The 15371-nt window shown below is 40.9% G+C and overlaps 1 protein-coding gene across 4 annotated transcripts in view; it reads left to right on the forward strand.

Annotated features, from left to right (window-relative positions):
* LOC110505721 (protein Daple) overlaps nt 1-15371 on the forward strand; it is a 111321-nt gene that overhangs the window by 3251 nt on the left and 92699 nt on the right. For 3 of the 4 annotated variants that reach the window (XM_036962396.1, XM_021585116.2, XM_036962394.1), the window contains exons 2-3: nt 2841-2941; nt 12767-12875. In XM_036962396.1, coding sequence (XP_036818291.1) covers nt 2841-2941; nt 12767-12875 — 210 coding nt within the window. The remainder of the gene's footprint in view (nt 1-2840; nt 2942-12766; nt 12876-15371) is intronic. The other variant, XM_036962395.1, reaches the window with a different exon arrangement.

Here is a 15371-nt window from a genome sequence, read left to right on the forward strand (position 1 = left end):
CCTCAAATTAAATAATGAAATGTTCAATTTGGTTTAAATAATGCAAAAACAAAGTGTTGGAGAAGAAAGTAATATGTGCAATGTAAAAAAGCTAACGTTTGAGAACATATGAAAGCTGGTGGTTCCTTTTAACATGAGTCTTCAATATTCCCAGGTAAGAAGTTTTAGGTTGTAGGAATTATAGGACAATTTCTCTCTATACGATTTGTATTCCAGATACCTTTGACTATTGGATGTTGTTATAGGCACTTTAGTATTGCCAGTGTTACAGTACAGCTTCCGTCCCTCTCATCGCACCTACCTGGGCTCGAACCAGGAACACATTGACAACAGGCACCCTCGAAGCAGCGTTACCCATGCAAGGGGAATAACTACTCCAGGTCTCAGAGCGAGTGACGTTTGAAACCCCGCTAACTCCCGGCTAACTAGCTAGCCCCCGCTAACACCCCGCTAACTAGCTAGCCATTTCACATCACATCGTTACACCAGCCTAATCTCGGGAGTTGATATGCTTGAAGTCATAAACAGCTCAATGCTTGAAGCACAGCGATGAGCTGCTGGCAAAACGCACAAAAGTGCTGTTTGAATGAATGCTTATGAGCCTGCTGGTGCCTACCACCGCTCAGTCAGACTGCTCTATCAAATCATAGACTTAGTTATAACATGATAACACACAGAAATATGAGCCTTAGGTCATTAATATGGTCGAATACGGAAACTACCATCTCGAAAACAAGACGTTTATTCTTTCAGTGAAATACGGAACCGTTCCATATTTTATCTAACGGGTGGCATCCATAAGTCTAAATATTCCTGTTACATTGCACAACCTTCAATGTTATGTCATAATTACGTAAAATTCTGCCAAATTAGGCAGCCCAAACTGTTGCATATACACTGACTCTGCGTGCAATGAATGCAAGAGAAGTGACACAATTTCACCTGGTTAATATTGCCTGCTAACCTGGATTTCTTTTAGAAAAATATACAGGTTTAAAAATATATACTTCTGTGTAATGATTTTAAGAAAGGCATTGATGTTTATTGTTAGGTACAGTCGTGCAACGATTGTGCTTTTTTCGCAAATGTGCTTTTGTTAATACATCCCCCGTTTGGTGAAGTTGGCTGTCTTTTGTTAGGAAGAAATAGTCTTCACAGAGTTCGCAACGAGCCAGGTTAGCAGACAATATTAACTAAATATACAGGTTTAAAAATATATACTTGTGTATTGATTTTAAGAAAGACGTTGACGTTGATGTTTATGGTTAGGTACACATTGGAGCAAGACGGTCCTTTTTCACGAATACGCACCGCATCGATTATATGCAACGCAGGATACGCTAGATAAACTAGTAATATCATCAACCATGTGTAGTTAACTAGTGATTATGATTGTTTTTTATAAGATAAGTTTAATGCTAGCTAGCAACTTACCTTGGCTTCTTACTGCATTTGCGTAACAGGCAGTCACCTCGTGGAGTGCAATGTAATCAGGTGGTTAGAGTGTTGGACTAGTTAACTGTAAGGTTGCAAGATTGAATCGCCAAGCTGACAAGGTAAATATTTGTCGTTCTGCCCCTGAACAAGGCAGTTAACCCACCGTTCCTAGGCCGTCATTGAAAATAAGAATGTGTTCTTAACTGACTTGCCTAGTTAAATAAAGGTGTAAAAATCGGTGTACAAAAATACAGATTTCCGATTGTTATGAAAACTTGAAATCGGTCCTAATTAGTCGGCCATTCTGATTAATCGGTCTACCTCTAGTGGTGACACAGTAAAGGGAGAGTGCCCCTGAATCGCTTGTTCACAGCATGTGTCGGCAGTTTTGTTGAGCAGGCGTTTCAATGCCATGACAGAGGGTATCACGTCTGCTGCAGGCGCAGCTGATGAGCTTATTTCTCAAGTCAGTTGTTCGAATGAAGCTAGCTAGTGTGTTCATGTTTCAAACATGTTCTCAAATGCCGTTGAAATAGCAGCAGCGGTATGGCAACCAGCACATTCATGAGCATGCAATATTTCTTTCCTCAGTACAAAATCCTTGACGACCCACTGTGCTGTCAGACTCGGCATGCTCATGGGGCTGATATCGCTGGTCCAAATGTCAGTCATGAAGCTGATAGCAGTGACGCTATTACTGTGTAACTCCGGAAGGGCAACATCTGAAAAATAGAGCACTTGGTACTGTGTACTGGTGCTCGACCAGTTGGAAAAAGCCAACGTCACCCAAGACAGGGAATGGTTGATTGTCAAGGGCAATGAATTCCATTGTCTTGGCGTTAATGAATTTTGCCTTTTGAGTTGTCTTGCTGAAATTTTCTTACTCTTTCAAATGACTGATCGACTTGTTGACTGGTCGATCCATACAGCAGACATTGTGGGCTAGGTTAGGAATGCTGTGTTGTAAGTGTAGTGCTACATTTTATGTGGTGTCACTATGTCATGAACCTACATAATATAGGTATGCACGTCAGCTTTGACATCAGTTTTGCACATCGCCGTTAAACTAGACATTGTGCCGATGTTGGTGTTTTTAGCTAATATCGTCTGATTCCTATATGCTCACCGATATATCGTGAATGCATTCAGTTGTGCAACTGACTAGGTGTCCCCTTTCCCACCTACAGTACCTCCTGGCTCCTATAGATAGTTTAAATATCTTTACATGCTCAGTCTTTGACAGATAGAGGGTATTGAACTTGCATTGATGGCTGTCAAAGCAGGAAATGTCTGTATTCTTGGAAACTGAAAGTACTAACAACCAGATGTGACCCATCCCTTCATAGTTGAGCTGAGCTCTTAGTAATCAATTCCTGTCTTCCCTCTCTCCTCCCTCTCTGCAGGTGAAGACTTTTGGACCACTGGGCTCTGGCTCAGAGGACAAGCTCTCTATGTTTATGGATCTGGTGGATGGGGTCTTCCTGCACAAAATCATGACACACATGTGAGTGTGTGGCCTCAATCTACCTCCTTTCGTAACCACATCATGGCATGGCTTTCCCTGGTATCTGACTGTGTTCATCCTGGCATGGCTTCCCCTGGTATCTGACTGTTCAGAAACCTTTCCCATGCCTTCATGGCTCACTGACTAGACTCTCACTCACTCTTTTACCTCCTTTCCTGCCCCTCATGAGTCAATGTGATCCTAAAGTCTCTCTTTCTTTCTCTGTCTGTCTCTGTGTCTGTCTGTGCCTCTCTTGCTCTAGATCAGGGGTGTCTAACTCATTTTCCCCCACGGGCCACATTTGGTCTTCAACGTGGTCCAGAAGGTTGAACTAAACTTTGGCAAAACATAGGCCCTCTATCTGTATTTGTTATTTTTTTGATGCTTCCTGACAGTCTAGTCTAGCTGGATTGTCAAGAAACTGTGATGGAAGAAAATGTGTTGAAATTTTTATGAAAATGAAGCTGTTTAGAAATGATAGTGGAGTTATAGTATGAATATAAGTCCATTATCATTTCTAACAGTGGTAAAAATTAGGTACCTTTTCCATACTTGAATAAAAGTAAAGATGCCTTAATAGAAAATGTCTCAAGTGAAAGTTACCCAGTAAAATCCTACTGGAGTCCAAATAAAAAAGTATTTGGTTTTAAAAATACTTAAGTATCAAAAGGAATTTCTAATTATTTAAACTTATATTAAGGAAACAAGACTGAACTATTTTTTTAAATTACATTTAGGATAGCCAGGGCACACCCCTAACTTCAGACATAATTTACAAACAAAGCATTTGTGTCCGCCAGATCAGATGCAGTAAGGATCACCAGGGATTTTCTCTTTAAGTGTGTGAATTAGACTATTTTCCTGTCCTGCTAAGCATTCAAAATGTAACGAGTACTTTTGGGTGTCAGGGAAAATATATGGAGTAGCAAATATATAATTTTCCTTAGGAATGTTGTGGAGTAAAAGTGGTCAAAAATATAAATAGTAACCCTCCAAAAATACTTAAGTAGTACTTTAAAGTATTTTTACAACACTGATTTTTACAGTTTATTTGTTCTTTTGTCATTTTTAGGTATATTGATTTAGTTTCTGTCTGTTTGGTTAGGACTAGGAGGCCCTCGCAGCGTCAGAACTTTTGAGCTCAGCGATGAATTGTCTGTCTACTGAAAACAACCATCTCACTGCTGGGGGAAATGTATGTGAATATATTGAAGTATGTATTATTTTTCACATAATGATTGTGATAGAGAGTCTCCTCTGACACCGAAATGGCTGCTTTTCTGGCAAAACGACTGCCCAGACATTGTCTGACAAAATGATATGGCTCGGGCTTTCTCCAAACCCGTCACAGGTCTCAGGGTTTTGAACCACATCCTGTGCTCTGTAACATCAAAGGGTAGCTATGTATGCCTACTCTGAATTGTAGGCTGAGCCTGTGCAGTCAGTGAACATTCACACTTTGTGTAGAAACTCCCTGTAATGCTGTGACTGTGTCATAGAAGCTTCATTCAACCTGTGAGAAAGTAAATCCAGAAGGTCTGACTCTACTGTTCTCTTGAACTATTGCATTGAACAGCTTGACAGATGTCTTGTTTCCCATTTGACATCTTGAAGTGCAGGTGTATTTGTGTTGTTCGGTCTGCTTCCATCACATAAGCCAAGTTCTTTAGTGTTGACACTCTTTACTTCATTGACTTACTTTAAAGTAATCAAGTTCAACAGTTATATTCCAATTATGTGCTCATTTGTTTAGTTTGACTAATTCAAGTGATGGTTTCTGACATGGGCTACCACTTCTCTCTCCTCTCTATTTTAATTACTCTTTTCTTTCCCTCATTCTCTTCTCTCTTCTTTCCCTCATTCTCTTCTCATGCCTAGTGTCTGTCCCTTTGTGTTGTTCCCAGCTGTGCTAACTGGAGAGGCCCCCTCAATTGTCTCAAGGCTTAAAAATCCTTATTTAACCTGTCTGCTCCCCTTCATCTACACTGATTTGAAGGGGATTTACAAGTGACATCAATAAGGGATCATAGACTGACCAGGTGAATCCAGGTGAAAGCTGTCATGGAAAGAGCAGTGGTGACATAGTTTTTAACGCTCAGTGTATAGCCTAGTTCCTCTCTGGTCTCTGGCGAACGCACACAGGTGTCGGAGCTGTTTACATTAAACCTATTCCACAGATGAGTGGAGAGCTGGAATCCTCAAGGCCAGCATTTCCAGCAGCAAAACTCACTCCACACACCCCTCTGCCTATTCTCATTACCCACCAGACCTCATCAGACTCCATAATCAGCCACAGGGCTATTGCTATAGCCTGCCCTACTGCATGGCAACATGCAAGCTTATGGATTTCCTATGTGAACAGAGACCTACAGTGCCTTGCGAAAGTATTCGGCCCCCTTGAACTTTGCGACCTTTTGCCACATTTCAGGCTTCAAACATAAAGATATAAAACTGTATTTTTTTTGTGAAGAATCAACAACAAGTGGGACACAATCATGAAGTGGAACGACTTTTATTGGATATTTCAAACTTTTTTAACAAATCAAAAACTGAAAAATTGGGCGTGCAAAATTATTCAGACCCTTAAGTTAATACTTTGTAGCGCCACCTTTTGCTGCGATTACAGCTGTAAGTCGCTTGGGGTATGTCTATCAGTTTTGCACATCGAGAGACTGACATTTTTTCCCATTCCTCCTTGCAAAACAGCTCGAGCTCAGTGAGGTTGGATGGAGAGCATTTGTGAACAGCAGTTTTCAGTTCTTTCCACAGATTCTCGATTGGATTCAGGTCTGGACTTTGACTTGGCCATTCTAACACCTGGATATGTTTATTTTTGAACCATTCCATTGTAGATTTTGCTTTATGTTTTGGATCATTGTCTTGTTGGAAGACAAATCTCCGTCCCAGTCTCAGGTCTTTTGCAGACTCCATCAGGGTTTCTTCCAGAATGGTCCTGTATTTGGCTCCATCCATCTTCCCATCAATTTTAACCATCTTCCCTGTCCCTGCTGAAGAAAAGCAGGCCCAAACCATGATGCTGCCACCACCATGTTTGACGGTGGGGATGGTGTGTTCAGCTGTGTTGCTTTTACGCCAAACATAACGTTTTGCATTGTTGCCAAAAAGTTCAATTTTGTTTTCATCTGACCAGAGCACCTTCTTCCACATGTTTGGTGTGTCTCCCAGGTGGCTTGTGGCAAACTTTAAACAACACTTTTTATGGATATCTTTAAGAAATGGCTTTCTTCTTGCCACTCTTTCATAAAGGCCAGATTTGTGCAATATACGACTGTTGTCCTATGGACAGAGTCTCCCACCTCAGCTGTAGATCTCTGCAGTTCATCCAGAGTGATCATGGGCCTCTTGGCTGCATCTCTGATCAGTCTTCTCCTTGTATGAGCTGAAGGTTTAGAGGGATGGCCAGGTCTTGGTAGATTTGCAGTGGTCTGATACTCCTTCCATTTCAATACTATCGCTTGCACAGTGCTCCTTGGGATGTTTAAAGCTTGGGAAATCTTTTTGTATCCAAATCCGGCTTTAAACTTCTTCACAACAGTATCTCGGACCTGCCTGGTGTGTTCCTTGTTCTTCATGATGCTCTCTGCGCTTTTAACGGACCTCTGAGACTATCACAGTGCAGGTGCATTTATACGGAGACTTGATTACACACAGGTGGATTGTATTTATCATCATTAGTCATTTAGGTCAACATTGGATCATTCAGAGATCCTCACTGAACTTCTGGAGGGAGTTTGCTGCACTGAAAGTAAAGGGGCTGAATAATTTTGCACGCCCAATTTTTCAGTTTTTGATTTGTTAAAAAAGTTTGAAATATCCAATAAATGTCGTTCCACTTCATGATTGTGTCCCACTTGTTGTTGATTCTTCACAAATAAATACAGTTTTATATCTTTATGTTTGAAGCCTGAAATGTGGCAAAAGGTCGCAAAGTTCAAGGGGGCCGAATACTTTCGCAAGGCACTGTATGTGTGTCGATGTTCTCAGCTTTAGATGTACATGAGCGTGTATACTGTATGTGGTTAAAGATCCCTCTGCATCTTTCCAGATATATTCTATTCATCATGGGAATGTTTCTCCACTACTCAAGCATGCTTTGGGCCTGTGTTCTATTGCTGATATAGGATCCGCTTTACCTTCTAGATAATACATAAGATTAGATTGACAGGGGAGCACTGAACCTAGATCAGCCCTCCTACTCTGAGGGGCGTTTTGGATACAGACCTTGTGCTGCTTTCCCAGCCGCCCAGTGGGAACTGGAAATGGGCATGGGTCATGTCAGAGAAGGCTGTAAAGGTACAACTAAAGGCAAGCGGTGCACAAGTTGACCTGAATAAAAAAACGGTTCCTTGTTTTTAAACTAGAGCCCTTTCAGAGACATACTGGGCAAAGCTTGGCAGTATTTGCATGGTGTGCCCACAAAACATATGTAAATTAGGTTGGCACAAACAACGCCTATCCAGAGCAGGCCCTCCATGCAGCACAGCCTAGCCAGGAACCGCGGTGCCGTCTGAAATGGACCCTTCTGATTAATCGGACGATTTTTATTTATTTATTTGTAATAATGACAATTACAACAATACTGAATGAACACTTATTTTAACTTAATATAATACATCAATAAAATCAATTTCGCCTCAAGTAAATAATGAAACCTGTTCAATTTTGTTTAAATAATGCAAAAACAAAGTGTTAGAGAAGAAAGTAAAAGTGCAACATGTTCCATGTAAAATATGTGCCATGTAAGAAAGCTAAAGTTTCAGTTCCTTGCTCAGAACATGAGAACATATGAAAGCTGGTGGTTCCTTTTAACATGAGTCTTCAATATTCCCAGGTAAGGGAATATTGTTGTAGTTATTATAGGAATTATAGGACTATTTTCTCTCTCTACCATTTGTATTTCATTTACCTTTCACTATTGGATGTTCTTATAGGCACTTTAGTATTGCCAGTGTAACAGTATAGCTTCCGTCCCTCTCCTCGCTCCTACCTGGGCTCGAACCGGGAACACCTCAACAACAGCCACCCTCGAAGCAGCGTTACCCATGCAGAGCAAGGGGAACAACTACTCCAAGTCTCAGAGCGAGTGACGCTTGAAACGCTATTAGCGTGTACACCGCTAACTAGCTAGCCATTTCACATCGTTACCAGCCTAATCTCGGGAGTTGATAGGCTTGAAGTCATAAACAGCAGAGCTGCTGGCAAAACTCACGAAAGTGCTGTTTGAATGAATGCTTATGAGCCTGCTGGTGCCTACCATCGCTGTCAGACTGCTCTATGAAATCAGACTTAATTATAACATAATAACACACAGAAATACGAGCCTTAGGTCATTAATATGGTCGAATCTGGAAACTATCATCTTGAAAACAAAACATTTATTCTTTCAGTGGAATACGGAACCGTTCCGTATTTTATCTAACGGGTGGCATCCATCAGTCTAAATATTCCTGTTAGATTGCACAACCTTCAATGTTATAATTACGTAAAATTCTGGCAAATTAGTTCGCAATGAGCCAGGCGGCCCAAACTGTTGCATATACCCCGACTCTGCGTGCAATAAACGCAAGATAAGTTAATATTGCCTGCTAACCTGGATTTCTTTTAGCTAAATATGCAGGTTTTAAAATATATGCTTCTGTGTATTGTTTTTAAGAAAGGCATTGATGTTTATTGTTAGGTACACGTTGGAGCAACAACAGTCCTTTTTCGCGAATGCGCACTGCATCGATTATATGCGGCAGGGTAGCCTAGTGGTTAGAGCGTTGGACTAGTAACCGGAAGGTTGCAAGTTGAAATCCCCGAGCTGACAAGGTAAAAATCTGTCGTTCTGCCCCTGAACAGGCAGTTAACCCACTGTTCCTAGGCCGTCATTGAAAATAAGAATTTGTTTTTAACTGACTTGCCTAGTTGGATAAAGGTAAAAAAATATATATTAAAACAATTGCAAAGCAGGACACGCTAGATAACTAGTAATATCATCAACCATGTGTAGTTATAATTAGTGATTATGATTAAGTTTAATGCTAGTGTCGTGTCTTTGGCTATGCCGGATAAAGTGATATGACATGCTGTTCTATAAAATAATTATCACCTGATTGAGCTAATCATGTAAATGTAATTAACTAGAGAGTCGGGGACCACAAAATAATATTTCTAGAGCTGTTATCTTCTGAATAAACTCTTAAAGACCTAGTAATATTTTACATCAATAGCAGTCAATATCAATCGTCATCCTACTTCAGTGTCATCTGAAAGTTGTAAAATCTTATCTGCACGAACCCTTAATTATTTATTTACTAAATACCTAACTAATCACACAGAATTACACATACACATAATTCAATCATAACTTGATTACAAATTACGTCATAAAGGAAAACGTCCCTAGCGGGCGAAACAGATATGACAGCTTGTTACACAAAAGAAAAGGGGCTGGGTTTGAGTGAAGGAACAAAGGCAAAGCTGTGCTATCATAAATACAGTATCTTATGTATTCAAATCAAATTTATTTATATAGCCCTTCGTACATCAGCTGATATCTCAAAGTGCTGTACAGAAACCCAGCCTAAAACCCCAAACAGCAAGCAATGCAGGTGTAGAAGCACGGTATTCTAAATTACTGCGCATTTGGAAAAGGAAAATGCAATACATTTTTACTCTGAGCTGCGCTTCGGTAGGTTGGTGGTAGATGGAAGGCCGTGTTGCCCAACCAAGTCCTTTTGAAGAATGTCTCTGGTGGTCAATTGGATACGTTATAGTAACGTTGTTGTGTGGTAGACGGGATACTTTGTTTGTTCCTTCCTAACCTGCGTTTGCAGCTGCGGTTGCTAACTCAACAGCTAGGAGGTATCACTTCTGTAGTGAATAAGAGTTCAAGGTTCATACCATACGCAACCAAAGCTCACGCTGAGGTTGGCTTCGTTCTGTAGTTATTATCTGAACCATTCTGACATTGGACTGTCCGTCCTACATCCCCTGAACAGGAAGTTATGTTGTCTTCAAGGCTTTATATAGGAAGGGAGAAAAGTGGTGTGTTTCATAGTTTACAACCTCTGTCTCTTCACGTGTGCGGGTCACTGAGTGAGTAGCCCTAACTTATGAATACCCACATCTCACATTTTAGAAGCTAAAATCACATTGTATCCCATCACAAATAATTTCATATTCAAACATTTAAATTGAACAATTCCATGTGAATCTGATAACTCTGATGTGTAGACTTTCCACTGTAGAGTTTGTCATCCTATCATTGATGAGAATGTCTCAGATGACAACCGAACTGACATCATATTCATTAAGTACCACCACCGCATATGTTCAATTGTTTGGATTACCAGAATATAGTTCATTTCCCCCCACCTACTCATGTTCCCAGAATCTCTGTTAACCAAGGGTTTTGCAAATGTAACCTCAGTAGGGTAGAGAGGAAAAAGGGGGGAAGAGGTATTTATGACTGTCATAAACCTACCCCCCCCAGGCCAACGTCATGACACTAGCTAACAACTTACCTTGGCTTCTTACTGCATTCGTGTAACAGGCGGGCTCCTCGAGGCAGGTGGTTAGAGCGTTGGACTAGTTAACCTTTCTGATCTCCCCATCCCGGATCCGGGATCGTGAATACAGACTCAAGCTCATTACCATAACGCAACGTTAACTATTCATGAAAATCGCAAATGAAATGAAATAAATATGCTAGCTCTCAAGCTTAGCCTTTTGTTAACAACACTGTCATCTCAGATTTTCAAAATATGCTTCTCAACCATTGCAAAACAAGCATTTGTGTAACAGTATTGATGGCTAACGTAGCATTTAGCATTAGCATTCAGCTGGCAACATTTACACAAAAAAACAGAAAAGCATTCAAATAAAATCATTTACCTTTGAAGAACTTCAGATGTTTTCAATGAGGAGACTCTCAGATAGCAAATGTTCAGTTTTTCCTGAAAGATTATTTGTTTAGGACAAATCGCTCCGTTTTCTGCGTCACGTTTAGCTATGAAAAAACCCCTGTATCCAGGATTGTGTAAATCTATCAGCAAGCTCATTAGCATAACACAACGTTAACTATTCATGAAAATCGCAAATGAAATGAAATAAATATGCCATCTCTCAAGCTTAGCCTTTTGTAAACAACACTGTCATCTCAGATTTTCAAAATATGCTTCTCAACCATAGGAAAACAATCATTTGTGTAAAAGTAGCTAGCTAGCGTTAGCATTTCGCGTTAGCATTTAGCGTTAGCATTAGCGTTAGCATCCAGCACGCAACATTCACAAAAACATAAAAGCCTTCAAATAAAATCATTTACCTTTGAAGAACTTCTGATGTTTTCAATGAGGATACTCTCAGTTAGATAGCAGATGCTCAGTTTTTCCAAAAAGATTCCTTGTGTATTAGAAATAGCTCCGTTTTATACATCACATTTGGCTACCAAAAAAAATCCCCAAATTCAGTCCTCAAAACGTGAACTTTTTTCAAAATTAACTCCATAATATCGACTGAAAACATGGCAAACGTTGTTTAGAATCAATCATCAAGGTGTTTTTCACATATCTCTTCATTGATACATCGTTCTTGGACACATGCTTTCTCCCCTGAATCAAATGGTAAAGTAGAAGCAGCTGGCAATTGCGCACCGAATTCGACGCAGGACACCAGGCGGACACTTGGAAAATGTAGTCTCTTATGGTCAATCTTCCAATGATATGCCTACAAATACGTCACAATGCTGCTAAGACCTTGGGCGAACGACAGAAAGTGTAGGCTCATTCGTTGCGCAATCACAGCCATATAAGGAGAGAATGGAAAACAGAGCTTCAGAAATTCTGCTAATTCCTGGGTGATGCATCATCTTGGTTTTGCCTGTAGAATGAGTTCTGGGGCACTTACAGACAAAATCTTTGCAGATTCTGAAACTTCAGTGTTTTCTTTCCAAAACTGTCAAGAATATGCATAGTCGAGCATCTTTTCGTGACAAAATATCGCGCTTAAAACGGGAACGTTTTTTATCCAAAAATGAAATAGCGCCCCTAGAGCTCTAACAGGTTAACCGTAAGGTTGCAAGATTGAATCCCTGAGCTGACAAGGTAAAAATCTGTCGTTCTGCCCCTGAACAAGGCAGTTAACCCACTGTTCCTAGGCCATCATTGAAAATAAGAATGTGTTCTTAACTGACTTGCTTAGTTAAATACAGATTAAATGAAGGTGTCAATTTATTTTTAAAAATCTGCGAAATCGGCTTCCAAAATTACCGATTTCCAATTATGAAACCTTGAAATCGGCCCTAATTAATCGGCCATTCCGATTTAATCGATCGACCTCTACTCACTACCCTCTGGAGAGCCTTACGGTTGTGGGAAGAGCAGTTGCCGTACCAGGCGGTGATACAGCCCGACAGGATGCTCTTGATTGTGCATCTGTAAAAGTTTGAGTGCTTTTGGAGACAAGCCGAATTTCTTCACCCTCCTGAGTTTGAAGAGGTGCTACTGCGCCTTCTTCACCACGCTGTCTGTGTGGGTGGACCAATTCAGTTTGTCCTTGATGTGTACGCCAAGGACCTTAACTTACTACCCTCTCCACTATTGTCTCGTCGATGTGGATAGGGGGGTGCTCCCTCTGCTGTTTCCTGAAGTCCACGATCATCTCGTTTTGTTGACGTTGAGTGTGAGGTTATTTTCCTGACACCACACTCAGAGGGCCAGAATAATACTCAGTGAAGGAAAATCCTGTAGTTTATTTTTTGTTTTTGTGTTTTAAAAAGTTGTTATGAGGTTGTCATGTAATTTCTTGTCTCGTCTTATCCAGAGACCCCAGCCCCACCAACCAGAGAGTGAATAAGAATGTGAACAATGATGTGAACCTACGAATCCAGAACCTCAACATTGTAATCAGGCACGTCAAAAACTACTACCAGGTGAGCCCAGTTCTCTCTCTCCACTTCCCTCCCACTCACCTCACGCACCTTTCCTTTTTTCCTGATCACTTTGAATGGTGCTCACCATATCAAACTGAAAGTATAGCTGCTTACTCACTCACTTGCACCTTGTCCACGGGTAGAGTTAGGAGGTGTGTGTGGTCTTGGTGATCAGACAGCGGTGTGTGTGTGCGTCCTGATCATGGGGATTAGGCCTGGCTGCTGAGTTGTGGTAGTTATCCCTGGAGGAATCGCTTTCTCTCCTTATTGTTTTGTCTGCTGTCCTTCCAGTGATATCTCGATTCTCAAACAACTACTAAAATCAATGTGTTTTCATGACTGAAGATGTTGAAATGTTTGCAATATTTGTGGCGGGTAGGTCCGTCATTAATGAAAATTAGCCTACATCAGAAATCTTTGCATAACTGAAAACAATGGTAGTCTGTTTTACTCATGACCTGTAGTTAAAGTAATCTTGAAAAAGTGAAAGTGTGAGGAAAGGCCTTCTATCTCCATCGTCAGATGAAGACAAGTAGTTTCATTGTGAATCATGATTGCTAGTCTTCCCGAGGAAAGGCTTACACTTTCTGGCCACTGTAATTAAGTGGGTGAAATCCACTACACACACACACACACACACGGTGAGGCAGAGAAGAGGGACCCATTTGGTTCTTGGTTGACCTCTTTCAACAGCATTCCTCCTTTTGTCTCCTCGGTTTCCCATCTACACTGAACAAAAATATTAGTTAATTTAAGGAAACCAGTCAATTTAAATAAATTCATTAGGCCATAATCTATAGATTTCACATGACTGGGAATACAGATATGCATCTGTTGGTCACAGATACCTTAAAAAAAGTAGGACGTGGACCAGAAAAGCAGTCCTAATCTGGTATGAACACTATTTTTCTCAAGCAGCGCGACACATCTCCTTCACATAGAGTAGATCAAGCGTTTGATTGTGGAATGTTGTCCAGACCTTCAATGGCTGGGCCAAGCTGATGGATATTGGCCGGAACTGGAACACGCTGTCGTACACGTCGCTCCAGAGCATCCCACACATGATGTGGAAGTCCAGGGCTGACGTGGTTGTGAGGCAGGTTGGACGTACTGCTAATAATATTGATAGAGAAATTAAGATGAAGTTCTCTGGCAACAGCTTTGATGGACATTCCTCCAGTCAGCATGCCAATTGCACGCTCCCTCAACTTGACACATCTGTGGCATTGTGTTGTGACAAAACTGCACATTTTAGTGGCATTTTACTGTCCCCAGCACAAGTTGCACCTGTGTAAGAATCATGCCATTTTAATCAGCTTCTGATATGCCACACCTATCAGGTGGATGGAATGTCTTGGCAAAGGAGAAATAATCACTAACAGGGATGTAAACAAAGTTGTGCACATCATTTGAGAGAAGGTTGTTGTGCATATGGAACATTTTGGGGATCTTTTATTTCAGCTCTTCGAAACATGGGACCAATCCCCCCCCCCCCCCGTTTCAATACTGGTGCATGATTATGGTCCATTCTAAATCAAAACAAATGTCACATTATTTAGTATAGAGTACCAGTCGTTTGGACTCACCTACTCATTCCATTTAAAAAATAAAAAATAAACATTTTTGTTTGACTATTTTCTACATTGTAGAATAATAGTGAAGACATCAAAACTATGAAATAACACACATGGAATCATGTAGTAACCCAAAAAAGTTTTAAATCAAACTATTTTATATTTGAGTTTCTTCAAGATAGCCACCCTTTGCATTGATGACAGCTTTGCACACTCTTGGTATAAGTCACTCCAGTCCTGTACTGGCTCACGCCGTCCCTGATACACAAACGCCTAATCTCCCCTCATTCAGGTGGGTGAGGACAAGGTTCTTGTTTTAACACCCATCACAGCCTCGTCTGTGAGTGTGCTCGTGATGCATCTCTCCATAAGTTTCAGATGACTGATCTTAAATTGGTCCCAGTGGTGTCCTGTCCTCTACTCTGCCTGATCTGCTTTCACACAAACTCTGTTAACTCCCTTTTGTTGATACATTTCCACTGAGGATTTACCCCAGTGTTTTACCCTAAAGGCTCAGACTTTTCTAGGTGGTTCAGCACCCATGTTTCACTGCACCATGACTTTGGTGGACCTGCTCTGACTTGGAGCCAAGGCAATATAAGTAAATGCCAGCTGTGCAAAAGTGATGTTACCTGTTTTTGTGTTTACGCAGTTAGATAAGGCAGAGTGGAGGACAGGAAACAGCTCCAAGTGAACAGAAACAACCTAATTGAACTTTTAACCTCAGGTTCCCATCATATGTCACACAGATCTGATTGTGCTTTACCATGATTCTATATTGACCCTGACATTGATTTATCTATGGCAATCAGCATACTACATAGAATTACCATGGAATGATCAAGCTCTCTGGTTGCAGGCCTCTCTTCTTCCATCCCCCCATTTATCACCTTAGGGTGCCTGTGTTAGTTCAGTGAGGTCT

This window comes from Oncorhynchus mykiss, chromosome 25 (assembly GCF_013265735.2).
Source record: "Oncorhynchus mykiss isolate Arlee chromosome 25, USDA_OmykA_1.1, whole genome shotgun sequence".
NCBI classification, from domain to species: Eukaryota; Metazoa; Chordata; class Actinopteri; order Salmoniformes; family Salmonidae; genus Oncorhynchus; species Oncorhynchus mykiss.